The 27,093-nt window shown below is 39.8% G+C and overlaps 2 protein-coding genes across 2 annotated transcripts in view; both read right to left on the bottom strand.

Annotated features, from left to right (window-relative positions):
* Positions 1 to 638: 638 nt before the first annotated feature.
* On the bottom strand, positions 639 to 17,687 carry DESI2 (desumoylating isopeptidase 2). The gene is made up of 5 exons (XM_064509415.1): positions 17,182 to 17,687; positions 9,255 to 9,327; positions 7,250 to 7,343; positions 6,403 to 6,544; positions 639 to 4,310 (listed from the first exon to the last, which is right to left on the bottom strand). Exons 1-5 carry the CDS (start codon positions 17,218 to 17,220, stop codon positions 4,077 to 4,079), a joined length of 582 nt encoding a protein of 193 aa, XP_064365485.1. The 5' UTR covers positions 17,221 to 17,687; the 3' UTR covers positions 639 to 4,076.
* A 3,863-nt stretch (positions 17,688 to 21,550) lies between these two features.
* The window catches only part of CATSPERE (catsper channel auxiliary subunit epsilon), a 45,278-nt gene continuing 39,735 nt past the window's right edge, over positions 21,551 to 27,093 (bottom strand). The window contains exons 20-22 of the mRNA XM_026102641.2: positions 24,885 to 25,045; positions 23,625 to 23,678; positions 21,551 to 22,620 (exon numbers count right to left, since the gene is read on the bottom strand). Of these exons, the coding sequence (XP_025958426.2) occupies positions 22,470 to 22,620; positions 23,625 to 23,678; positions 24,885 to 25,045 (366 nt within the window). The 3' untranslated portion in view covers positions 21,551 to 22,469. The remainder of the gene's footprint in view (positions 22,621 to 23,624; positions 23,679 to 24,884; positions 25,046 to 27,093) is intronic.

Below are 27,093 nucleotides of genomic sequence, written 5' to 3'. Positions count from 1 at the left end.
TTAAATTAAACAGCCAGGGCAGTTTCTCCAGTCTGGGTCAGTGCTGGGCCACACCAGCAGTGGCACCCCCACTGCAGAAGCAGCAGGCATAGCACAGGCAGCAGTGGCTGCAGTTTGGCATAGCCTGAGTACTTTTTATTCAGCTCAAAGGAACTAGCAAAAGCCAGGCATTCCCACAGACTCTAAGCCACTCGCCGCCTGCTTACTGTTAGGTAACCAGGGCTAAGCCATGAAGGCTGTGCTCCATGGCAGCTTAGTCCCATGCAAATCCAGACTACTGATCAAGGTTTTCAAACAAGTCTGCAGAACGTGGCACGCTGCATCTGCAGTGCTGCCCAAATGCAGGCTGGGTGTTTGGATACCCCCACTATCTGTACTTAGCATACCAAATCTGAAAACTTTCTGAAGTTAGTCTGTTAAAAAATAATGGCTCTTACTAATGCCTTAAACAAATCAAACTGACTGCAGGTTCTGATGCCCAAGCCTAGTGTACACTATGGCTTAAGCAGCTATAGTGAAGTTACCCAAATGTTTCCTATCCTTTGAACAAAGCATTTTTCCAAGTCAAAAGGTCAGCTTGTACGGCACTGGCAAAACAAAGCTATAGGTACCAGAAGAATACACAACACAGCCAGCTGTCTTTTTTTTTATAAAAGTATTTTTAATAAACTGATGGATTTAAGATGATAGACAACTTGTTGCCATGTACAGGTAACAAAAGTCAAAATTCTTTGAATTTTATACAAATACTATGAAGTATAGTAAACTTGAATACAAGTTTACAAAAATTGCGTCAGTGAATATTCAGCTTGTAATCAACTTCCAACAGTGAAAATGATGTATCAATAGTGATCAGAATTGCATTGCAAGTTTTAGAAATAATCCAACTGTATTTTTACCAAGCCACTCTGAAGTTACTGGTGCACACTGACAGTACATTGGATTTTTTTTTGGCTTGCTGAACAGAAAGTTGCATTTAAAGAAAATGACTTTGAGTTAATGAATATAATACATATCAAAAGTCTATCTTACAGAAAATTAAACAAGAATGAGAAAGTAAACAGAGCAGAACCCTGAAGTAGTGAATTATTTTTCTACCCGTTTTGATGGAAAGACTCCACAGGCGTCCAGCTTTCTCACAGCATTTTGGAGTGTTCTAGTCCTAGCACAGTGTGGTCATTAGTAGACTAAAGTAATCCCTGCTTGGCAGTTATGCTGGTGAAAGGTAACTTGCTCTATTGCTAACAAACAGGAGTAACCACTGGCAGGGTGACTTCTTTTAGGCATCCAGTGGACGCTGAGTTTACAGCACATGATGGAAGTTTCAGTACCGCTCACTTTGATCCAATACTGAACAGCCTCCAGGGTTCAGGTGTCAGTTTCCTCATACAATTTACAAATGGATAGTTTTGAGAAAAAAAAAAAAAAGAGAGCATAAGACAGCATTTTCACCTGTACAGCTATCAATAAAACAAGCATTTTTGTTACAAACTTTCCAGTCTGCTTTATAAAAAATATTATTAGTTTTACTTCTAAATAAAAACTGTGCTGTGATCTGTCACTGTTCTTGCATTGTACATGCTGTAGTTGTGTGTGTTAATGAAAGTGTAGAGATTTGTGACCTAGTGCTCTGGATATATTAGAAGCCTATAAAGCTGATTTTGGTACATAAAAGTTAGGTAGCAATGAAAATTCATTCTATTTATTCTTCCTAAAGCCTAGGAAAAGCTACAGTACATTGCTAGATCAGTGGCCTCAACCCTGAGCTGAAATAAAGGACCTGCCTTGGCCGAGAGACTTAGTCACATTACTACCACAACTGCACAGCAGAGACAAAATAACCCATCCATGGCCTGTTACCTTAGCTCTAAGTAGTGTGATATTTAATTCTGTAATAATGCTTGAGAGTCAACTGGAGACCACCTTATTCCTTTTCACTACAGAAGAAAAAAGAAAAAAAAAAAAAGAAAAAAGGAGAACTCAAATTCAGAGATTCAAGTGAAGGGAAAAAAAATTCAATACAGAGAGTCAGTATGTCCACCTTTCGGAGATGAAACAGATGTAGTTAGTGGTAGACATGTCAGTTGATCTCTTTCACTAAGTGGGAAATGATTATTAAACACATACCAAGCTACAGTTAAAGAGACTTCTACTATTATTCCACTCTTCCTAGAGTCTCGCTTGATTTTTTTCTCCTCCTGTTACTACACTGCATCACAGAAGATCAATGAAAGCTTAGACAGTTTTATAAAGGATTCAGCCCAACTGCTAGCAGAAAAGCTCCTGCCCATTTCTAACATGAATTGGAGTTGGCCATCATAAGAATTCTTACTAGAATACAGTCTAATGCACCTTTTTGAGGGTTCAACGGCACTGACTACCCAAGGCTAGGAACATTCATAACATTAAGTATTCTTGCCTCCTGAGATCAGTTTTTTTCCTTTTAAGTAGCAGAAACTGTAGAGTTAGTATTTCATTTGGTGGAAAAAAATAAACCCAGAAACAGATTAAAAATAAAGCTCCTAAGAATCATTTATACTTCTAGTAATGCACACTTCTTTGTGAGCTGATTAGTTTACAGATGGTGTGTTTTTTGTTACAGTTTAAGGCAGCAAGTCTTAAAAAATACACAAGCTCACCTCACTCACGGTTGTGCTACTGTATCCTTATATGCACAATAGAACCTCACTAATTCACACTAATGACTGGAAGAACCATTAATTCTCTTGATAAGTGAACAAGAATAAGGCATTCCATTATATATTCTGATCACTAATTGTAATTCAGCTCTAATTATAATCCACCAGCAAACATACTTCTGTGTTTTACAAAATAACATCTCTTACCTTCAGATATAATTACGTGTGCAGATTAGTGGGTTCTGCTGTGTAAACACACAGGTGCCTAAGCAATTTTCAGGTTTTTCTTCATTACATCTGACAAGAAAGTTAATGCCACAGATAGAAATTGGGAAAATAAATTTGGATTTCTCTGTAATTTGTGTGGGTATGCACAACTGGTCAGTAACTCATGTCCTGTTTTTTGAACTACAAATGTTTACAAACTCAAATGAAGCATAATCATCAGCAGAAAGCAAGGCCATTCCCCGACCATAAATGGCTTGTGTATTACACTAGTTCAAAGTATACTAAAAAACAAAAACAGAAGAAAAACAAAAAACCCTAACCACCCCTGCAAAACACCCCTCCTCCCCAAGTACTAACTTTCAAACACAAGTTTTAAATCAAGTAAAACAAACAGAGAAATTTGCTGATGCTTGTAACAGGTGATATTCACAGGTCTAAATCCTGGTTGAAGTAGACTGTAAATACAGAAAGAAGATAGGATGGCCATTTGAAAACAGGACAACTACATGGCCAAGTTTTAAAAAAAAAGAAAGAAAGCAAGAAAAAACCCTAGGGATTAATGTGCATTGTAATGAGATTTCCCTTCATATGTGCAAAAATCCACAGTTTCATTAATGTAGAGGTCATACTTCTAATAACAGATCTTAGACAAATATCAGTCTCCCTACATCCTGGAATCTACCTGTTTACATCAGCCACTAAGTGCACAGTACCTTGTTCACGTATGTAGTATTCAGCAGTTTCTGGCATTTTTCAGAAATCTAAAGGTCACCTGCCTCAAATCTTTAAAACAAAGGGGAGAGTTCATCCAGGGCTTAACATCACTGCCTTTGAGTTACACCAGCAGTTAATCAAACTCATATTCTCTCTTCTTTCATGGTGGCAGGAGTCCTTACAGGACTTGTAAACAGCAGTACACAATACTGTAAACAAATAATTTAAATTCTGCTTTATACAAGATGTTAAGTTGACCCAGGTCTACCAAACAGGTGAAAATGAAAAGGGTGGCTTCACACAAAATCCTTCCCTTTTCTCCCAGCAATTCCTTGCACTACATAAATAATCCTGAGCTGAAACACAGGCTGATGAGAGCCATTTTTGCATATAAAGACAATGTTCTAGAGTCAGCTCTCATGTTCTGTCAGGAAGTCAATTGCCAGAGAGATTAAATTGAAGTATTTCAGACCATTTGTTACTTTGGAGGAGGACTTATAATTTGGTGTGGCGTCCAGTTCTAGATGCAGATGCTGAGCTGGCCAAGGAAGCTGATGCCGCTGCATCCTCAGCCTCCTCCAGCTCATCGTGTAGCTCCTGGCTAACGCTAGACTGGAGTGCTGCAGGAGTTAGCCATTCTTTCGGCAGACAGCTCTGGAGAAACGGTATACAAGAGCTGAAGTACGCAAGACGATTCACCCATCGTGGAATCTCTTTTCCACACAGAATCTAGGGGGAAAGAAGGAAGAAAGGATTGTATTTGTATTATGGACTCAGCAGTAACAAAACTACATTGCTGTACAGAATAGCAAAGACTGCAAGAGCCTTACAATTTATATTTCACAAACACCAGTCAAGAAGCACCCAAGTTAACTGCACTAAGACAGCCTTCCAGTAAGCAGCATCCCAGCTGACACAACAGACTTACTTTTCACTGTGAGAATTTGACAAGTGGCTTTATACTTAGAAGTCCTAAAAATCCCAGCAACCTCTTCCTTTTTTGATAATTTCTTTAAAAAGCACAGAAATAGGAATTAACAGATGCTTTCCATTCACAGCCAATTCCTCAGAAACAAAAAATTAAGGAGAAACCTATTATAAAGCAAGTACCCTGAAATCATAAGCAGTCAAACAGACAGTGTTACCTAGAGTTAGGTACAGAGTTACCTAGAGTGTAGGTTACCTACAGTTACCTAGAGTTAGGCATACAACTGAGGACATTCTTTACTGTGAGGGTGACTGAGCACTGGAACAAGTTATGGAGTCCTATCCTTGGAGAATTCAAAAGCCATCTGGACAGGGTCCTGAGCAGTGTGCTCTAGTGACCCTGCTTGAGCAAAGGGGTGGGACTAGATCTTCAGCGGTACCTTCCAACCTCAACCAGTCTCTGATTCTGTGACATTTGCTGTGGTGGCCTCTGATGACTTTGGATAAGAGGTCAGTATCTTACAGCACAAAGGCCAAACACACATTTAAGTTCATTGGAACAAGAGAAGCCGTACAATGTACAGCTAGTTTCAACCCCTGCTCAAAACGAATAGCTGTATTAAAAGCTTGTTTTTACCATGGATCAATCATTTTGTTTTCATTGCCACTATTCAAGGAGTGAACTATTTTACTTAACATCCTCCATATTCACTTCTGATATTATTTACTTCAATACAAAACTGGAGAAAATTCATAGCTACTGGGAACACTACTCTATGGTAACTCAATAGCATTTCACTTGTAATTATATCCTTGTTTTTATAGTCAACTTGAACACGAAATAGGAAAAGAGATAAAACAGAAACAACATGGTCATGGTCAAAGAGTATGGCAAAAGCCTGGCCCTTTAGGCCAGAATTCATGCCAACTGCAGCTTAGTCAGTCTTGCCCTACCTACATGCACCAGCATTGCATATGAATCATCATTTCGATATAATTTTCCAGTACCACTATAAGATCAAACAGTCTGTACAAAATGTAGTCTACACAAGAAGCATGCCATTGACTTCTGTGAAAAAAAGGAACAAAAGTTGTATGGACATTTGAGAAAAAAATCCTTCTTGCTTGAATGAGCATGAGAATAAATTCTGACACACACAGACTGGCATTTTAAATAAAAATACTACTGCCATTCCCATCTTTGTCCTGGGGTACTTGTTCCTGCCCCTTTCCCTTCTGTAGGTACAAGCATGTGAGTGATCAGACATTCAAGTGTATTGGCAAACCGATCAGGTTAAAATAAAGCGGGGCGGGAGGGGGGGAAGCCCATTCAATTCCACAGTTGGATACTTTGCATGACCACACAGGTGTCTACGTGACCAAAACACAGTTGCTGGCAGAGGGATAACTTGACAAAAGCCTCTCAACAGAATATCAAGGTTTTCTGCAAAACTTCGATTGCTTTGCTATTCTTCAACAGTATGACATAACTCTACAAAACATTTTTAGTGTGATAGTTCTGTGAGGGAATTAGCTGGTGATTTCTGATAAAATATTAAGATGTGGTTCTGTCTTTGGAAGCGATCTCTGAAATAGCTGCAATGGTTTTGAACACTTGTGTTACGTTAATACTTGCTGTACTTGGTCTCCCGATTAGGAATGCACCCTCGCTGGAACACAGACTATGTATAACAGCAATATTTAGCTTTTTGGCAGCACAGTCTTGCATTTTGGACATAAACACAAATAAAGCTGAAGAAATAGTATTATTTTCCTAAGGTATCAGAGATAGGAAGTTGGAAATTAGGCCAAACATAATCCAGAAGACGGGAAGGAGATAATACTTTGTAGCCACCTGGGAAGCACCTTTCTATAAACCCAGGTGTTTGTTTACCTCAGATAAAGCTGATGAAAAGTGATTGCAGTTTTTGTGCATTAGATGATATGCATTTCCTTTGAATTCTTTTCCAAGCTCTTCTACTATTTTTTCTACATCATCTTCCATAAAGTCAGTACTGCCTAGAACCACAGCCTCTCTAAAAAGAGAAACAAAGTGATTAGAAGATAATCATGCTTCCCAGAAATAGATGGATCACTGTTCTCCCATTGCCCCAAATCACCCCACTGTGGGTGGTGTGATCTTTCTACCCTCCTAGAATAACAGATTCCATCTTACAGCACCACTTTCTTCTTCCTCATATGAGATGATTTCCTTGCTGATTGTCCGCCTGTAGCTCACTAAAGTTCTTTGTAACTTAACTCCTGATTGGTGGATGCAATTCTTCCCTCCACTACACTTTTTTTTAAGAGACAGAGGGAACAGAGGAGAGCTGGTAATGCAGAAAAGGGTCAAGGCAATCACACTGAGGAAGTGGAGACACTGGGAAACCTCAGAGAGCAGTGTTTTTCAACTTTTGCTCTGAATAAAGATTTCACTAGCTTGGGAAAGTTACCTTGTATATATTGTATGCATAATAAAAGCTAGCTATAAATCTACATAATTTGTACACATTTAAGGAATCTGCCTGTATGCTAAATACAATATTCTTTGCTGTAGACACTTTTCACTACCTCACCACCTCTTCCCACCTTTTGTTTCTCAGGCAAAGAATCATGCTAACTTCTCATCAAGTCAGAGACCCTGGCATACTACTCAATACGTCTACTCTCAAAAAATAAATGCAACAAGTAGCCTTTTTAACATGCCTCCTCCAAAGCAACAAAATAAATATCTTTCTTACTTAAATTTAAATGTTTCTCCTAGCTCAGAAGCATTTCCTGGCGAAATTTCAAATATTCCAGAAAAAGGGTAAGGATGACCACCATAAGCAAATTCTGAAAAAGAAAGCTCACATTTAATAAAGCCTGCATAAAATGATGGTAAAGAACAGCAGACTTCCATTTACTGGAAGATCACTTCTTAAGAATCTAAAGTTGGAAACTAGACATCTTATTTATATGGGCAAAATATGCAAGGGGTTGGCAGTGTATAGTTTTATTAGCTAACAGTCAACTCATGTAAGAATTTAAAAGGGATTTCCTGCGTCAGTGTAAAGGTTTAACCTGTATAACTTCAGAATACGTACATACCATTTTCATTGTACAAGCGAGGACTTATGAGTTAAATTGGAAATCCAACCAATGTTCATTATATAAGCAATCTTTAAACATATACTTGCGTATTAACAGATTAGGGACTCAAAGTACTCCATCTTCCAAGGCCCGATGGCCTTACTATTCAATGCACACTACAACTGTAAGGGTGGCAGTTAGCACTGGCCTAGCATGTTTTTGAATTTCTTCATTTGCAGGAGTTAAACTGTACTGATAAGTTCTCTATTACAACAAGAAAGTAAACTAGTGCATGGATCTGAAGTCTGTATATAACATCTACCAGCATAAGCACCAGCAGTTTGGGAAAATATCGCATCATGCTTGAACTTCCTTCTGTGTCTGCAAGATAATGCCACGTGCCACACCCACATCATAACAAAAGCTTTAAGCATGACTTCACACTTCCTTTCCCCAAGACTCATAATACATCATCATCCAGGTCTAGAGTGCACTTCTGTGGAAAATCAGTTTTACAATAAGTTAATAAATAAAGATTGAAGTACTTAGAAAAATGCATGTCACTGTTCTAGCAGTGGTATGACCTACAACATGAGAGAACCATTATAATCTGAACTGAAGGGAGGCACACGTATTTGGCACAGCTCAAGAGCCTGGTTTCAGGCATGACACTATCAGGAGTCAGGTCTTTCTGGTTTGGATTAGAAGAAATTCAAATAAGTTTTAGTAACAAGCCCTGTATTTTTGTCAGTTCTCCAATATCTTGGTTACACTTGCAAATCCAGGTACAACGCTACCACTATAGTAGCTGAAACATCTATATTTTAAGACACTTTCCCCAGTCTGGTCTTTGGAGCACAAGACACATCTTATGCTGCTTGCCCTTATTCCCAACTGCATTCCAAGAACTCAAGTAGATTTTTCTTTTTTAAATGGAATACTTTTAATAACACCATCACCTCAGAGTGTAGCTTTACTGTTAGGTAGTAACACCTGAGACCTGAGCCTGTGCTACAACATACTCAGAAACATCTCTTCTGGCAGCAGTGGGGATTCAAAGTGGCCTAAGCAAATCAGGGAGCTGCATTCTCAAACTACAGCCTATTTAGCAAAGTCAGAATGTGTTGCTCTATTTATCAGAAGTGTATCTTTTGTAAATGCACAGGGTGCATGAGATTCCCTTTAAAGAAACTCTCTCTTTAAAACAACCAGCTAATCTGCTACTAAAGATCCAAAATGGACTTTTTACTGAGCACCATGCATTTCCAGGTGCCTCTCTGCAACAGATTACTATTTTTACAATTAAAATTAACTCCTTGTACTAAGTGCTGGCAGAATACTGAGGAAGCATGATCTGACCATGTTTACATGAAGCAGAAATTTGTTTTAACAACAGGTATTTGGAAACCTAAGATAAATATTGCTATGGCTAGCTGAATAAATTGTACACTTTTTCATAGTTGTGTAGCTGTATACAAGAATACAGGATGACGGCCAGATTACTAGTATCAAAGTTTTTTTTTTTCCCCCAGAGGCAGAAAAGATGAGAACTTTAAGAGAAAACTGATGAACAAGTTTCAGGAGCCAGACTTTCCTGAGGGCACACCTGAAAAATGTTTTTTAATAATAGCTTAATCAGAACAAAGAGTAAAACTATGCTTTTCTTGTACATACCTCGGCCATACACCTCTATACCTGAATGGAATACTCCGATTCCAAGGGAAGAAGTATATTCATTCATCCAATACTAGAAGGAAAGAAGGAGGAAAAAGGCTATTGTTAGTTTCCAATACAGATATCTCTTCCGATAACAAATTGATGTATATTTGTCCCCCACATCAAAAGCATAAGAGCTAACTACCAAACAAAACTGCACAAGCCATTTTTTGAGAACAGAACATGCCATGAAAGTTATCCAACTACACACTGTCAACTAATTCCATTAGGTTTTACTCCAACGTTTTAGTGCCGTCAAAGAAGATCACACTTGGGAGAAAACCAGATCAACTTTGTTTTGCTAGCAAGTTCAGCTTATCAAGGTTTCCATCTGGTGGAACAGATACTTTCTAGAATCAATGAAAGTTATTTTGCAGAAGCATTCATTTATTTTTAATTTTTTGGGTGGGGTGGGGGGGAGGTGGGGAGCATCAGAAAGCAGGAATGTAGTATACATACACTGGCTATCATTTATAGCAATGACCACACTTCTTTGCTCATAACCAGGTGAGCATGAGACACACTCACAGATACATGAAAGATGAACTAAAATTACCTTCGTATATTTTTGTCTTTGAATATTCAATTAGTGGTCATCATACATAAGACTAAGTGGTCTTCAGACTCCTGATGCATCTCTCTCCATACATCAGGTATAACAGTGTTTTTGCAAAGTCTAATATCAGTTTCCAATATATAACTTCTATGATAGCAAACAGATCAGAGCTGCATTTCAAAAGAGACCAGAAAATGACAGATGTTAACCAACTCTCCCCTCCCCCTGCCAAATCCTTTCCTTGGTGCTATCTCTTCCTCACCCAAACAAGCACCAGTGAGTGCCTATCAGGAGCTAACAATTACCCTCATGACCATAAAGGCTCAGAGTTCTGAAAAGGGAAAACCTCAAAATTACTGTTTGTCCTTGGCTGCATCACCAACCTCAAAGTATCAGTCTCCAAGCAGTAATAAATTTCAAGTAAATCTTATTTAAAGAGGAACCTCAAGCAAAGGCTTCAAAAAGTCTCAGCTGTGTCCCTCTGTTAAACATCTGAAAACTGAGATGAGCTGGCAAGAAAAGGCCCTTGAAAATGCAAGAAGTAGTCTTTTGTCAAATTATTACTCCAGCAGTGGGATTTCTCCCCTCCTCCCGCTTCCCCAACTAATCTGGTCCCAAAGTGCACCACTGTGAGCTTCTATAAAACAGAATTCAAAGAGTCAGGTTGCAATCAGGATATAGATTTGAGGCAGCATCCCCAGCAAATTATTATTTGTTTAGCAAACAGGAATAAAAAGCTATATTTTTTAAACAAACTGTTGACATGGTAAGAACTTTCTGATGTGAAGTCACTGTTAAAACAGCACAACTGATAATAAAAATATAAAAGGCCACAGATGTCATGCTTTGTTTGTATGTGCTAGCTACAGTTTGTACATAATTTACAGGGCCGTTACAAACATTATGGCATTCAACGTGCTTTTCTGCAAGCCGTTTTTTCCCCCATTAAAAAATGATCCACTAAACTTTGGACTGAGAAGCTATTCAGGAAAATCAAAACAAATTAGCAGGTCTCAGACAAAGAGACCTATTATTATTGTGTGAAATTCTATTCATAACAGCTCCATAAATACAGTCCATTGCTGCACATTTTGTAGCTATCAAGGGAAATAAAATAACTGCCCTACTAATGTAGGTTGATATCGATGTAAAGTGAAGTTACAATCATTGAAGATCCACAGGGTATTCCTACACAGGAGAGTAACCAAATTTCTATTTATTCTCCCTTATTTGGAGTTAAACAAACTCTTGATTTTTTTTAAAAAGAAAAAAAATACAGGCATACTCAGAGTTGGCAAAAAGAGCAAGTCAGACCAAAAGGTACAATCTTTCAGGCACTAAAAAGGAATGCATTTGGCTTTTACAGAGTTCCTTATTCCGAGTATCATCAAACCTAAAACTAACGGTCCCTCAAATTCAGTTACTAGTAGTAGCCAAATACCTGCACAGCATGTTTCCAAACTAAACTTCCAGTTGTGCTAGCAGGCACAGGACATGAATGACTACCTGGATAACAAGATGCTAAGAATTTGATGATCTCTTCTTTAGACATGCCAGTTGTAGAAATTTTTGTCAACACGAATTAACAAAAGTCAGGTTTTGCTCTTTATATTTATACAAAGCTGAGGGTCACTGAGATCTGTAGATGAATTTTGCTCAGACTGAACTTTACACTTTGCATTAATTTCTGGCTTTGTTAATACATTGCTATGATGCTGGAACAGATGGGGTTTAGATGACTACATCAAACCACCACCTTCATCTGTTTAAATGGCTTACCAATTCTCTCCTTCCTTCATTCTCCCCAGAAAAGAGCAGAGAGCTGGTCCATACAGAAAGACACATAATAGGAAGAAAAAGGGGGGAAGGGAGAAGGAAGGAGAAAGATTTGTTAAGACAACTCGATGAACAGGTATCTGAGCATAAAAGAAAAGGATTCTGTTCACTGGAGGGAAATCAAATCCCACATGAAAATGGAAGAACTACTTAAACATAAATCCACTTCAATTCTGAAGCCAGTACTTTTTCACACTTTTGCAGCTATTTCAGAATAGTTTTAGCTTTATACTTACAATCAAAACCATAGGAACACTCAATATTCAGTTTGTCAGTGCAGGAAAAAGTATGTTTGTCTAATGAGAATATGTATCCAAATTAACCTAACCCTTATCACAGCTTTTTGAAAATGGAACAAAAGTTACACAAGATGTTCCATAAGCAGTGGAAATAATAAAGCCTAGTTTGTTACTAGACCGGAATAGAGAAGAATTATTCATACTCCTCCCCTCCTACTACCCTGTGAAATGTAATGCAAGGTATAGGGAGACAACAGAAAAGCAAGTCACCAACATTCCCATCAATCTATATAGAAACAGACTGGTAGGATGAAAAGCTGGTATAACAAGGTATTCAGCAAGTTCAGTGTTATTCAGGTATACAGTCATTACTACTGTTAGCGCATAAATACATGGGGCTCACTGGACTACAGATACTGAGCAATGGTGGTAAATTAAACAAGTGTTACCAGCTTTAAAAGATGTGCCTAAAGCAAGATGGCACTTCACTTAATATTTCCAGTAAGAATAGAGTAGGTTAATTGAAGATGAAAGAATTTCAATAAGGCAGAATTACTTTCCCCCTAGGAACAGTAATTATATCTAATTATTACTTAATCTGGATCAGCTATCAGAAGGTTGGTCACATTTTCTCATTGAACAAAATGTCTTATCTCACTGAAGAAAAAAATGCAGGACAACTGCAACTTGAAATAGTCTTCATTTGGCTATAGCTGAAAGAATTATGAACAACTTACAAAATAAAGATTGTAAATTAAGAGACATATACACAGCTTATTGGTTCAGTAATATGCAGTAAGTTCTGGAATCCCAAACTGATCCTCGAAATTACTTCTTTGCTTCCATTAGACAACTGGGATTCCCCTCATTTAGTCTTAATATGTATTTTACCATAGTAGAATCTGTAAGAGGCACAATTCCATATCCTAAGTTTTGTGCAGTAAGTCAATCTTGTAAAACAGGAATTCATGTTCAATGCAATTATCAGAACAAAAATATTGGAGATGTATTTTTCTGTGTGCACAATAAAGTCATGTGCTCCAAAAACATCGTCATTATTTTCTTCAGAGCTTTCATTTATGCTTAGACTTCAGACTGCTGCAGGTTTACTTGTCATGGGAAAAACCCAGCATGTTACTTTGGACACAAAAAAGCTAGACTCCTAAAAATAGCAGTTAGTTATAATGAAAACAAAGTGAGTTCTTCAGTTCTTAAAACAAGATATATCAAGGTCTTCAACTACCCTTTTAATGAGATATTTTCAAAGGTATGAACAGCAGCACAAAAATATGCCCTTAAGCTCCTTTCCCTCCATAAAGTTACCAGTACTTGAAAGTTCACTTTCTTGTACAACATGCACCCCCCCGCCTTTGGTTTTCTGAAAGATTTTCTCCTTTTCAAATGAGAATTAGAGCTAAGGAAAATGGAAGGGTCTCTGTTTCAAAACTAACTGACTTGGTCCTGTAAGGAGCTTCACCAGTAGCAAGGTCAGCTAGTATTCCCCTGCACAGGTACATGGCCGTGCTTGGGAAGACAGATATATGAAGCACCATTAGCAGAACCACTAACAGATTCAGGTAACAGCTCAGTCCCCCTGAGAAGAAGGTGGAAACATGTCTCAATCTCATCTCTTTTCCTATCAAATACCCCAACAGTATCAGCTTGTAGGTTCCGTTTGATTCTGAAGTCATCAAGCAATTACCTACATGAATTTCACCCATAAACCAAGTGAAACACTGAGACAGAGAATACAACTTGAAGGACTGCTGACGAGGACAGTGGTAAACTACTGTGGGTTAGGGATCAGACTTCGAGAGCCAACCAAAGCAGTCAGATACAGAACTAAAATTTTTTTCAGCGCATTTTCTTGATGAGGTCTGCAAATATTCAGTATGAAAATTCTTCTTTTGCTCCAAGTGAGCTGACCCTGAGATATGTAATAGTGTAATTAGCAGTTACGAGAGGAAAGAATTTAGACTGCATTGACCTACATAACATACCATTTGGGGGGGGGGGGGGGAACAGCACAACCCAAAAATTAGATGTCTTTTATTCTTAGCAGATGTTGAGACACTTTCTGTGCTGCAGAAGTGGAGCTACAGCTAACAGCTTAAAATGAAGCCATTCATACAACTGCTGCAATTATAATGTTCATTTCTCCAGCCAGGTGGCTAATGCTGATCCTTTGTTCATAAGGAGAAAAAAAATATCCTAATATGTCTTCCTCAACAAGAACTAAACCACCTCCAGATGACGTGAAAAAAGTCAGGAGCGAGCAGCATATTGAGACACTAGCAGGTATATAATTGACAGCATTTGATGAATAAACAGAACTACAAAATAGCTTTTGTGAAAGGTTCTTCCCTTCTTCCCCCCACTCTTCGTGCCCCAAAGAATATGTTATCATTGATGTCAGCAGGCTTTCTAAATGCAGCAATAAAACCACTATGCAACATGAAAGGGAGGCTTCATTTAAGTTCCTGTTTCAAACAAGTTTAACATGGATTCAAACATCATTTAGTGAACAGGTTCAAGGATGTACATTGACAGCATCTTTCAGATACCAAAAACTCTCTGTTCTCCTTCCCAGCTTAAAGGAAATGTGTTTTTCTAATGGTCAAATAATGTATTTGTCATTATAAAACAACAGACATAGGTAGGGTATTTACTTAATGGTCTCAGCTTGCACTTCACATAATTTGTGGTGATGTACAGCTTCAATAAGCACCGAAACTGCAGGCCAATACACAAAAAGCCACCCTACATATGATCAAACATCTGCAAATTAAATTTATTTGATTGCTTCTTCTGGTGAAGAAGTTCCTTCCACAAGTAGTGGCTTCAGATACTATTCTACTTATTAATGCGGAGACAGCCCTATTAATCCCAACAGGACAATAAGCAGAGTCCCCAACATGTCCTAATAAAAAGTACTGACACTACTTTATATGAGCACAACCTTCCTGTTGTTGCATTAAAAAAAATGAAACAAAACAACAACCCCCACCCCCATCCTAAGATGATGACTGGAGTAAAACTGATCACTAATTCAACTCTGGAGGAATAAGAGGAGAGGATATGGATTGCAGCAAAGAGATTTAACAAGTAAATGATGAAGGAGAATCACGTGAACAGACAAGTACAGACTGTTACAATGCAAAGGCATGCTGAAGTCACAAACACACACCGTCTAACCAAAATGCTATCATATCCAAAGCAAATTTTCTCAAATGCTTTGTCACATTTCTTTCTAGGCAGGTATTTATATATGAGAGACAGTCCACTCTGTTACTTTTTACAGCCCGTCTTTAAAATGGACCCAGAGGATGCCTCACACAGCTAAGGCAGTGTTCATAAGAAAACTGTATCTTCCACGTTAGTGAGTTAGAAGTGCATCAAGCCTTTGCCATTTAAAAAGATACTATCTTAAGAAAAGTCACTACCCAGTCCATGCAATACTTCTATATTCTGGCCAGTTAGCAAAGTATATTTTCCTCAGGCTGCACAAGTGCTGAAACTGAAGTCCTGTTTTCTTTTCTGTACAAATACTGATGGTGAATAAATGTAAAACTATCTCTTTTAATGCTACACCAGCTTCTCCTCTGTGTATTTTTAACCTGTAGTCCAGCCCCTTACATCTAATATAAATAAGGCACAGTGACTTTTTGTGGCGTCAGCATCATGTATGTGCTAAACCAGGTAGGCAAAGACCCCAAGGTTTTCCCCTCTGAGAGAAAAAAAGTCACAGTGAACAGATTGTTCCTGTCTGCAGTCCCCCATCACTCTTTACGATGAAGGAAAAACAAAGTAGAAATAACAGGTCATATTCACTGCAGACAGAAGATGGACACCAGGGAGTGGAGAAAAAAAAAAAGAAAATAATTCTTTGACTGCCAGGGCATTTGTTTCTACAACAAGTATTAGTAAGAAATAAATACATGACAAGAATCGGACTAGCTACCTAATTTCATATATAATTTTAATTTCATGTAAGATAGCTCCCTATTAATTGCCCGAGCCCGAGTATTCCCAAGCAACAAGCTGCGTTTCCCCTCTGCCAGCAATCATTGACTCTCCCACTACTCAAGTTCACCCTTTTAACATGCCAAAAGTTCACTTTTAAAACAGAGGTAATAGTAAAGCCTACCCAAAATAGGCCAAGTAATGCAAACAAAGTTACGCAAAACTAGCTGTCAATCTTACCATCCCTGTATCAGTAAACTCAGAATACAGTCACAGGAGAACTAGAGGTACTTGTTCTAATTTCCAGGGACTGAAACACATTAACGGATAATATTTTCCTAACGTTACTTATCCGTATCTCCTATTCTATGCAGGTTCTTACACCTCATTTGTTACCATGGTATTTGAGCAGCTTCCAGCTGAACATGAGACAATACAATTGCTGCTGGTGTCACAGAAAGATTACACAGAAGAGAGGGAAGGTGAGTTCATAGGATTGCAAAGCAGGCTGAAGCACTTCATTAATTTCTACCAAGTTGTGGCCACATCAAAGCTGTTCAAGAATTCTGGTCTAGAAAATAAGTAACAGTTAAAACACTGACAGAGTACTAAGAACTTTCATCCCTTCAGAGACAGGAGTTATCCGTGACTATTATCCTGTTGAAAAATTACCTCAGACACTTCGATTTTGTTTTGACAAGCATGAAAGGCAGGGCTTTCCCCCTGCTGAGTCCTGGGAGCAAGGAAAGAAAAGGAAGCAAAACTCAGGGAGAAATCCACGTTTTCCTAGCATTCGGCTACTCTTTAATAGCAACTACAGCAGTCATTGCACGCAATTAAACGAAAGGGAGCAGACCTACGTGTGACTGAAAAAGAGACAGCACAACAAACTTTTGTTATGGATAATAATGGATTTACAGCAATTGATAGGCTACCAGAAATTATTTCCTCCCCAACCTCAGGTTGCGTATTTCTCCTTTTCTACCTCCTCCAAAGGAGGGGAGCCCGCGGACCACTGACAATTTAAGCAGGGGACAACTGGAGGAAAGGGAGGGAAAAGTTTCCCGGCCCGCCGCCCGGCAGCCCGGCGCGGGGGCCGCGGCCCCGGCCCGCAGCCACAGGTGCGGCCACCAACGGCCTCCAGCGCCGCGGGGCCGCCGGGGGTCCCGCGCTGCCCGCCCGCCGCCACCCAGTCCCCGCCGGCGGCCGCCCCGCCCCGCCCCGCCGCGGCCCCGGCAGCCGGGGGGCGCCGCGGGAACCGGTGCCGCGGCGGAGCGGGCCGGGCGCTCACCATGTCGTAGACGTTGAGGATCACCAGCTGGTTCGCCATCGCCGGCGGCCCGCGGGCGCCCCCCGCCCGCTCGCTCGCTCCCTCCCGCTGCGGCGGCGCTGCTCAGGCCGGCGGCGGGGCGCTGGGGACCCCCGGGGGCCGCTTCCTCCGCGTCCTGCCTGTTGCTGCGGGGCGGGGGGGGGCGGCGGGCACCATGGAGCCGCCGCCGCGGAGGGACGGGGCCTCGCCCCCGGGAGACGCGCTCAGCCCGCGGCCGGCGGCGGGGCCGGGCCGGGCCGCGGGGCAGCGCGGTGGGGAGTGGGCGCGGGCCGGGCCGCGGGGCGAGGCGATCACGGCGCGGGCGCGGGTGCGGGTGAAGCGCGGGGGGCGGCTCGCGCCGCCGGGGCCCCAGGACCGCCTGGGAGCCCCTCTAGTGGACGCAAAATGGAGCCGCTCGAGCCCGCCCCCATCTTCCGCGAGGCGCGGGACCCGCGGGGACTACAGCTCCCGGCGTGCCGCGCGGCGGCGGGGACTACAGCTCCCGGCGTGCCCCCCCGCCCGCACTGGTAGCGCCTCGTGTTACGGCACGGCGCGTCGGGCTGGGCCGCGCTGCGCCGCGCCGGGTGGCCGTTGGCGGCCCGCGCGCGCTGCGCTGCGTTGCGCTGCGTTGCGCGGAGCCGTGAGCGGCTCCTCTCCGCGGAAAGCGGCAGCGCCCCGATGTGCGCGCGGCTGTGGGGCGGGGGCGCGCCTCCGGCCGCGGCCGGGTGGCCTCGCCCCGCCCTCCCCGCACGCAGCCCGCCTGCACCGCCGGCGGAGAGTTGTGTGCCCATATTCTGGAAGTTTAATCTGCCGAGACACTAGCGTTTTCATGTTTTTGTACTTCCGAGGTATTTGGGCCAGCTGAGTTAGCCCTGCGGTCTGAGTGTCCACTGAGAAAACAGCTGTTGAAGTTTCTCCTGACAGGCAGCAACGGGCTGCGCGGTCAGACGGCTGCCTGACGGGCTGCAGATACGCGCTGGGACCGTCCTGCATGGGCACCGCAACAGCCGTGGTCGCTTGCTTCTTTCGCACTTGCTTGACTGTGGAAGGCTGTTTTTAAGTGGCACAGTCTCAAATACATCAAGCCTATTAATTTTCAGTGGCAAGAAGTTCTGTTTCCAGGTCATGTGTGGAGCATCCCCCAAACTCACCGTTTCATATCCCAGTTCAATGAAAAATGGGAATCTGAGCTAGCTTTTAAAATGCAAGTTTTAGTCTTTTGGATTTGCAGATAACCTACAGGTCATTACTGGTGAATGAATTACTATTTCTAAGACTTCAAACATCTTTGATATGTACAGTACATCTTCAACAGGCACAGTACACAACCTTGCCAAGCAACAGAAAAAATGAGATTCTAGTAGGTGTGTTTGTAGGAGAACAGATGCTTTCTCTCTTTCAACAGCTGACCTGAGGTACAGATTCAATTTTGACAGGACAAGTACTGCCCCTGTTGCAGCTTCTTAAAAAAGATGCAGCTCACAGGACTCTGCAGATGCACCCCCGAGAAGAAGGTTCTGCAGGAAGAAGTATGTTTCTCACCCCAGTAATAGTCTCACTTATATTACCATTTCTGGCAGCAGAAATACTGCAACTACATGCATGTTTGCATGTGGTGTCCTTAAGAAACATATCCTTAAGAACCTTTGGTGTCCTTAAGAAACATGTCCCACTTCCAGTGAAAAATGTAAGGCCGTCTCCTTTCTCCCTAATTATATTCCTTCATTTATTTTCTTTTAGAAGTTTAGCACAACTTTCGTGGCTGAAATTCCTCAGGGATGGTAGGGCTGCTGAGCACTGCACCCTGGGCTCTTGCCTGCAGAACAGCTCCATCCTTCCAGTGCCACAGCCCAGCACAGCTGATGCAGACAGCTGGGAAAGCATCAGTTTATTTCCTACTTTGCAGAGTGACTTTTGATTAGAAGAAACTAGCATTGTTACAAAAACCTCTCAAAAGTTGGCTACTAGTTGTCAGATCATGAAATTCAAATGTCAAAGAGACAAGTTTATAAATCTCAGGTCCATCTGAGCTATATGAGGACTGTTGGCAATAATGCCTCATTTCACCTTTAAACCAATAAACATGTGGACAGGATTTCTATAACTCCTTTGGGTTGTGTTCTTCATCCAATTGCTCCTTCAGCTGACAGTTAGGAAACAAGCTGATAGTTACTAACCCAGAAAGTTTCGTGAGAAGAAGCTGCTTCTGTATCAGGGAATATTGAGGAAAATGTGATCATATCTTAAAAACTGCATGGGGCAAGAACCTCATCTGAAAAAGGAGGAGCTCCATTTCCAATTAACACTATGCATTAACTGGAAAAGAGGAATACAAAGTGCTGCAATGACTTCTAATGAATCACTTCCCTAATCTTCATTCTCTCCTGCTAGTTGCCTGTCTAGAAGATGCACAGGGAAGAAAAAGGAGAGAAAGAGAAGAAAATACAACTTTTAGCCTGTAGTGACAGAAGAGATAGATAAATTTAAATTCATATTTATATGAATAAAGTTGAAGAGTAAAGCCCCAAAGTCATTTATTTGACATAAAATTTAATTTTGGTATTTTAATATTAAAATTACTACATGGAGTAGTAACACAATAGGTATGTCTTGCTCAGTGATGCAGTTATCTCTTCATGCAGTTACCAGCAAAAGACAGGAAAATCCTTTTGAGTAAAAAGACTCAAGATAAGACTGGCTAGATGTCAGATGCAACATTAGGCATGTTTGAATGCTGCAGAAAGTTATGCCTGACAGTGGTATATCTCATGTCAGTTTGCACTTATCTTAGTAATTTGGAGAGTGAGAAATTATGGTATGGGGATACTCCAAGATGGCCATGAGGACCATTTGGATATTTAAACAGTATCAGAGGTCAGTGATGTGACTTTCAAGGAGATCTGGCTCCAGAGTTGTATCAGATGTCTATAGCTTGCCTCTGTAGCAATGGAGATGATGAAACCCGTGGCTTAGTATGGGCACAAACAAGGACATTATTATGGACTCCATAAAGGATGATAAAAGATGCTTTGATCTGTGACACTGCAGAGTGTGCCACTAAAGAATACAAACAAATCTCTTGCTGCCATGTAAATCTCTAGCACACTTAGTACCAAAGTGGAGGTGCCACAGAACTGGCTGGCAGTTTGAAAGTCACAGATGAGGAATCAAAAGATTTCACTAATACAGCAGTAGGTACCAGGTCTGAAGCAGGAACTGACTGTACCAGCCTGACAGCAGGTCCTGTCTCTGTGCTGATGGCACAGAGGAGATGAAGCTCTTGCTTTTATCTTGACATGCCCAGAATCAGCAGCATCTTGTCTTAGTAACTGTGATGGCCAAAGTCCTTGAGCTCGAAGGATTTTCATTTTTCCTTCAAGATGACTTCTGATCCTAAGTGGTTACATTTTAAAAAGTCTTCTGAGAAGGACATGGAGAGGAGGCACACCAGCTCAGCCATGGGTGGCAATAGTCACATCTAAAGCCAAAGCAAAAGGGGCACTTGTGGCTGCTGCTATTTCAGAGTGGCCAGTTAAAAGGTAGCAGAGAGTGCTCAAGATAACTCTCCTGGAAGGCATAACTTCCAGGATGTCTGAGTCTTTTAAAAAAATTTGCAAGTACTACATTTTTCCTTGGTTTATCCCCTTTTTGGCATCTCAGGTAAGGGGGTAGTAAGCACTAGAAGGCACTGTTACCTCAAAAGGAGTTTAATGTGTGGACCCAGGGACTTCTAGATTGTAAAACTGAAAGCCAAGCTGCTTGAGCCCCAGATAAGAACACAGAAAATCTTTTCAGAGAAACAACACAAACCAAAATCACTGCCTATCTGATTACTAATTTATACTACATATACCTTATGCCATAAAGTTTTCCTATCCTTGTGTGGGAGAAAGCTGCTTAAAGAGCAACATCGTTTCTTGTCTTTACAGAAAATTATGTTGCCTTTTTTGGTTTCAAAGGTATAGAAATAGTAAAGAGTAGGGGAGCACTAATTTTCAGCCATAAGAGAGAACTGAGAGAAGACTAAGGCAGCCCAGATTCACAGAGAGATGCAGAGCATCTCAGACAGGTGTTGCTACAAAACCTGCTCTGTGGCCAGTGTACTGGGCATAAGCACAGCTCAGGTAGGACACACTTCAGGAAGAACTGGGGACTTCTTGGCTCTTATCTGTGCTTCAGCCCATGAGACCATCCTGTCTTAAGGGAATACTGATGTACTGTTCAGTAGGAACAGACTGCTTTCACTTCAGGTGAAATTTCAAAATTGATTTCTGATTTTTTCCAATTTCTGCCTCGGTACAAAATGTACTGAAATAGACGGGATATGAATCATACAAAATGAATCAGTAACAAATGTTTAAAATGTTCATATATTCTTCATGCCAAATTTCCACAGCTTTTATAATCTTCACAATTTTCATAAACTATGAACGTCAAATAAAATGATTATAAGAAGTTCAACCATTTATTTAAATATGGAGCTTAATTAAACTTCTAGTTTTAGGACAAATAGAACAATTGCCATTAACAACAAATTTTAAAAGGTATCTTATCTTGACAATAAGAAAATTCTGGCTACAAGTGCAAAACTGTCTTCAGCTGGAATCAGAAGATAGAATCAAATAAAATTTTGAACTATTATAACAAACACTGCAACCCTTATATTTATATATTAAAGTAGAGAATAAGCTTGTGAGAATGTATAATGACCCAAATACATATTTTTAATATAGCATTTATAGAATTAACATTTATTAAACAGAAATAATACATGGACTATCAAAAATGTCTTCAAGAATGTCTAATATTCCTTCTGTGGACTGAGCTACTCATTATGGGAAATTAATTTGCTGGCTGCATCCCTTGGATAGAGTAGAAATTTGCAGTGTTCTGTCAGATTTTACATGGAAAAAATGTTCTGATACCTTAGGTGAATGAGTCAGTGAAAGCCATAAAAGGTGAAGCTAACGCAAGCATGAGGCTCACAGCTTTAGCTTAGCTTAGTTTGGCTTGAAAGGTATCTATTAAAAACTGTAAGCCACCACTGACCTGTACACACAAATGAAATCAATTAAAGTTGTACTGAATAGTGTATCTTTTATATTCAAAACTAAATACATCAAACAGTATTACAGAGATATAAAAACTACTTATGAAGACAGACCCTAATAAAAAATGTTTCAATTGTCTAAAATGCCACCATATCCTGACAATGTGTTATATAGGATGACATCAATGTAACAGTAAGAATCTGGTCTTCAAGACTTGCACTAGTCCTCTTGCTGGCCAAGTGATGTTTGCCAGTCAGTATAATTGAGCTCTCGAAAAATTTTTGTATACCTGAAGTAGCTTAAGATGAGGCAGGCCCCAAAAACGCAGAGTATGAGGAATGAATAAAGCATAACTGTAGACAGATCTGACCTGAAATGCAAATGAAATTGGATTAAAATGTAATTACTTTTTAGATTCCTGCCTTAGTCAAGAATATCTCAGATTTCAAACTAGCAGTACATTCACATGGTACAGTAATTCATGACAATGTAACTGACTAATCATTAGGTATTTCCTTTAAAACTTACGGTCATAATAGGAAAATCTAAATTATTTGCTTTTTCAGTCAGTGGCAAGATTCCTTTGATTAGGGATGAAGAATAAAATGTGACTTTACTGGGGATACTTAAAAGTTCATTTTGGTTTTAAAAAGCTTCTTGGTTCCAGGTATCTTGTGTACTCACACAGAAAATAAAATGACACAAAAATTGGAAGGAAAAGCAGGTATTATGCAGGTTTACCCTCAGTCTGCAGGTTGGGCTCTGAGTAATATCTCAACGCTTTTCACCTAGCTGAGTAAGTGCGTAAGCCTAGCTAAAGCAGTTCTACTAAGTTTCCAGATAGGATACATGTAAAATATGTTTATTCTAGACTATGGCAGTGGCCAGCTTAAGAAGTGCTAGGGGATAGTGTCCAACTTGCATTTTCATTTCCATCAGGGCAAATCCTGTATTTTTACCAGAAGTCAGTGGAAACTTTTCTTTCTGCCAGAACATATTAATGAGCAGAAATGAATCCAAGCAGTTGCAAGAGAAGCGTGCAGTTTTGTGGATCTTGTAAAAACATTTGCATTACGTCGTGGAAAACCAAGTTAGGTTTGGCACGCTGGCAAACTTCCTGTTTGCTTTCAAATAAGAAACTTTGGAAAAACTACATCAACTAAAAATGTGTAGAGGAATTCTTCTGTCTTTACCTGCAAATCATGTGCATAGAAGAACATGATATTTTGTCCCTTCGTAACTGTTTTTGTAATTACCTCTGTAATTTTAAGTATATTTTCATATAAATATTGAATAATAAAATGACATAAGAACATAAGGAGAATTTAATACATTAAATAATGATTAAGTTTAGAAACATCTAGTAGCTTTTACCTTTCAATTATACCATATGTACGGACCGCAAAGAATGTTTTTAAATCACAAAAACTGAAATATATAAAAAAGCCTTGTTAGGTATCTTCACATCTGTAATGACTTGAGAGCAAAAACAGAGAATCATATGAAACCGTCCACCGCCTAGAATCACCCATCACTGCAAATTTGTTAAAAAAATTAAGTTATTGATAAGCATATTAGAATTATTAAAACCCCTCTATATTCATAAATAACACGCACAATGAACTATGTTGTCAATTTTTCATATTGGCAATTACAGTTAATTATTGTGCAGTACAGCTGACTTTTGTGAGCATTCAGGCATGCACATATAGGTTTTTACAGGTCCTCTGCTTTGGAAAAATCACATTCTACAAGAGTCATCCCAGCAGTATCAGTAGAACTTACGTAGGGCTAAAAAGGAGGCAATGTGTCTCTACAAAGTTCAGGCTATAAGGGATAAATTATGGCTTTGAGACAGGCTAGAAATAACATGAAAACTGTGTTCTATTTCCTATAGGCTTTGTGTAAGCAGGGACTATTGGAGAAACTGCAATGCATTAACCAGCCCTCATTGTTTTCAGTCTGACCTCTGTGCTAGTGTTTCAAGCAAGCAGATTTGAAGGAAGGGGAGAGGAAAAGCCAGAACTCTCCCCCAAGGCAGGACCTTTTTTCAGTGTAAAGTTAGCTAGCCCAAGTAAGCTACCAGGATATATCAGTTCTTTTCATTGATATGTTATTGGTATTTACTGGTCTGCCTACATTCCCAAAATACATGGGATGTATGGTACTACACTGAATATTATATGGGTTAATTTCTTTTTAAAATTTTTGAGTGCATAAAAATGTTGAAATTCTGAAATTGTTAATTTGAAGGAAAGGGAAAACAAATATTCTTGAATAGAAGCTATACCCTCAAAAGTTCTTGTAAAACTAAGATGTGACATGTCCAAAGATTTTCAGATAACCTATATTCATTTACAAATAGTATGGTTCTTTTTTTGCAAATGCCTCACTGTCTTCAGATTACGTACTCAGTATTTATGCTATTGATTAGTTTGAAAAAATGGAAAAGTCAAGAATTCTGAGAATCACATCCGAATCATTTTTAAGTTAAAGCTAGGCAGAAGGGGAAAATATCAGTAACACCAAAGTCAAAAGAAATCCTGAGCAAAAATATTTTCAAAATATCAGTGGCAGGCATTTTATCCATTTTTACCCCAGATTACATTTTTTCACATTAAAAAAGAAAATAACCTGTAGTTTGGGTCTAATATCCTCACTCTGAACACATAAATGCCACTATGACTAGTAGCCCAAACAATGGAGTTTGTAGAGGTCCTGTTTAAAATCTGATACTGCTCATACAGTCCTTCATCTGTACTGTTCTGATGAAACACAAAACAGGACCTGTAATTCTGAACAGAAACAGTAAAGAAGATATTTATTTTCAAACTAGCTTTGAAAAGCAGTAAGACACAAATACACACAGATTTGGGGTTTTTTTATGTGTATATAGTGGCTAAAAATGATAAATAGATTCTACTCTGTACAGGTTCAATTAAGTACAAATTAAATGTTCATATGAACATAAATTATATAATTCAGTCCCTTGATGGTGCTATTAAGAAACTGCCTATAATTTACCAAACACAATTATCAGTTCTTGAAATAACTGTATTTCTCCTACAGACATGATGTTATTAGGTAACTTGCTGATCCTACATTTGTAAGTCAGTCTGTATTCGGTCTGTATTGTATTCAGTTTCTAAATAGAAGGCTACTACTTGACAGAAGAGACAGAATATAACATATATAGAGAAGTCTGAATATGCCTCAGAATTTATTTTGATGCCTCAGAAAATATTTTCATCAGTCTGAAAGGGGTGTGAAGATGCTTCATAAAAAAAAGTGCTCGACAGACAGGACAAAGCATTAGCTCTGTGGATATTATATAAACATATTCAGTCTTTTCCCATTCAGCCTGGCTGCTTGAAGGTGAAAAAAATAGATGTCATGGGTCATACATTCTCTTTACATTCTTTCAAACTTGTGAGTTCCTGGCATGGCTTCCAATGGTAATTTGATCAATCCAACAGCAAAAAATAAAAACAGCTTACTTATCTGTAAGTGTCCTCTCAAGATGTATTGTCTATGTATATGTCTACATTCATGTTATCAGTATGTATATGTAAGCTCTGTTAGTCAGAAAACTGTCCTGTTAATATAGATAGATAAGGCACACTAGTATGTAGGATGTAAAGGGTTGCTTCTGCAAAAGAAGAATGAACTTCAGGAAAAAAAAGATGCATGCATGGATTTCTTGGGCTAAATAAAAGTCAGAAACCATCTTGGTTAAGAATTTTGTGTGTGTCCTAAAGGTCACATTATCTTCATAAAAACCCGTTATAAGGTCAGCCCTGAGGAACTGACTCTCTCACCTACACCAAAGGACCAAAATTAACGGTTAATGAAGAGGCTGTCTTAGTGGACAAGTTGAGAAAAGACATATTCAGAGGATTTTATTATTAAAAGGGGCAGAAATTAAATTAAGGTTACATTAAGAGAACAGGTTCCTGGCAGGAGAGTTGAGCCTGCTTTGCTCCTTTGAAAATCTACCAGAAAGAGGGTGGGAAAGGCAGATTGATCTTCAGACAGAATAATCTTTAACCTAATTGTGCAAGGCTAAAATCTGGCATGAAATTAGCTATTACAGCTATTAGAGCTCTAACAGAGCTAAATTCTTCAATTTGAATAGACAATAGAGAGAAACTGCTTGGGAAGGGTGGAGAACATTATCTTCATGAATAGCAAGCTAAAAGCTTGTTCAGCTTGCCTGTGTAGACAGATCTTCTGGATTCCTTTCTCCTGTTTACAAAAATGTTCCTCCCTGGGAAGAGCAAGGTTGTATTAACCCCAGTAGCATCCACATCCAAGCAGTTAGATGAAAAAGCATTTCAGAGGACAAATGTATTGCAAGTTGGTATAATAATAATGGACATATCCTGGTATTTTGGGCTGAAAGACTCAGAATATCCTGAAGCCAAAGTTGATGAGGCAAAGTTAGCCTGCTGAGGCCAGCAAAACTGCTTGATCTTCAACCTATCTTACCATGAGAATCTCCTGTGAAAGGTAGGGAAGTGGGGGAAATGGGTACATCAGCCCTTCTACCTGTATGATCAGGAATGTGTCATATGCTGACCTGGAAACCAAGCCTCCCCTACGGCAGGCTGGACACGTATCATTGATACATAAGGCAAAAAGCTCAATATTGAGGAAGTCTTAGTTCTGAAAAAGTGATACTGGAACATCTCAAATCTTTCAATTATGATCTAACAGTTTGGCATGAGTGAGATTGTCTGATAGAGTGTCTGGCAGATGGACTGCAGACAACCAGATGTGATGATTTGGTCAGCACTTCTGAAGGATTCACCAGTTCATGGAAAAGCTGAAAGGTCCTTGCACT

The sequence above is a fragment of the Dromaius novaehollandiae genome, chromosome 3 (genome assembly GCF_036370855.1).
Source record: "Dromaius novaehollandiae isolate bDroNov1 chromosome 3, bDroNov1.hap1, whole genome shotgun sequence".
Lineage (NCBI taxonomy): Eukaryota > Metazoa > Chordata > Aves > Casuariiformes > Dromaiidae > Dromaius > Dromaius novaehollandiae.
This window is presented reverse-complemented; position numbering and strand designations above follow the sequence as displayed.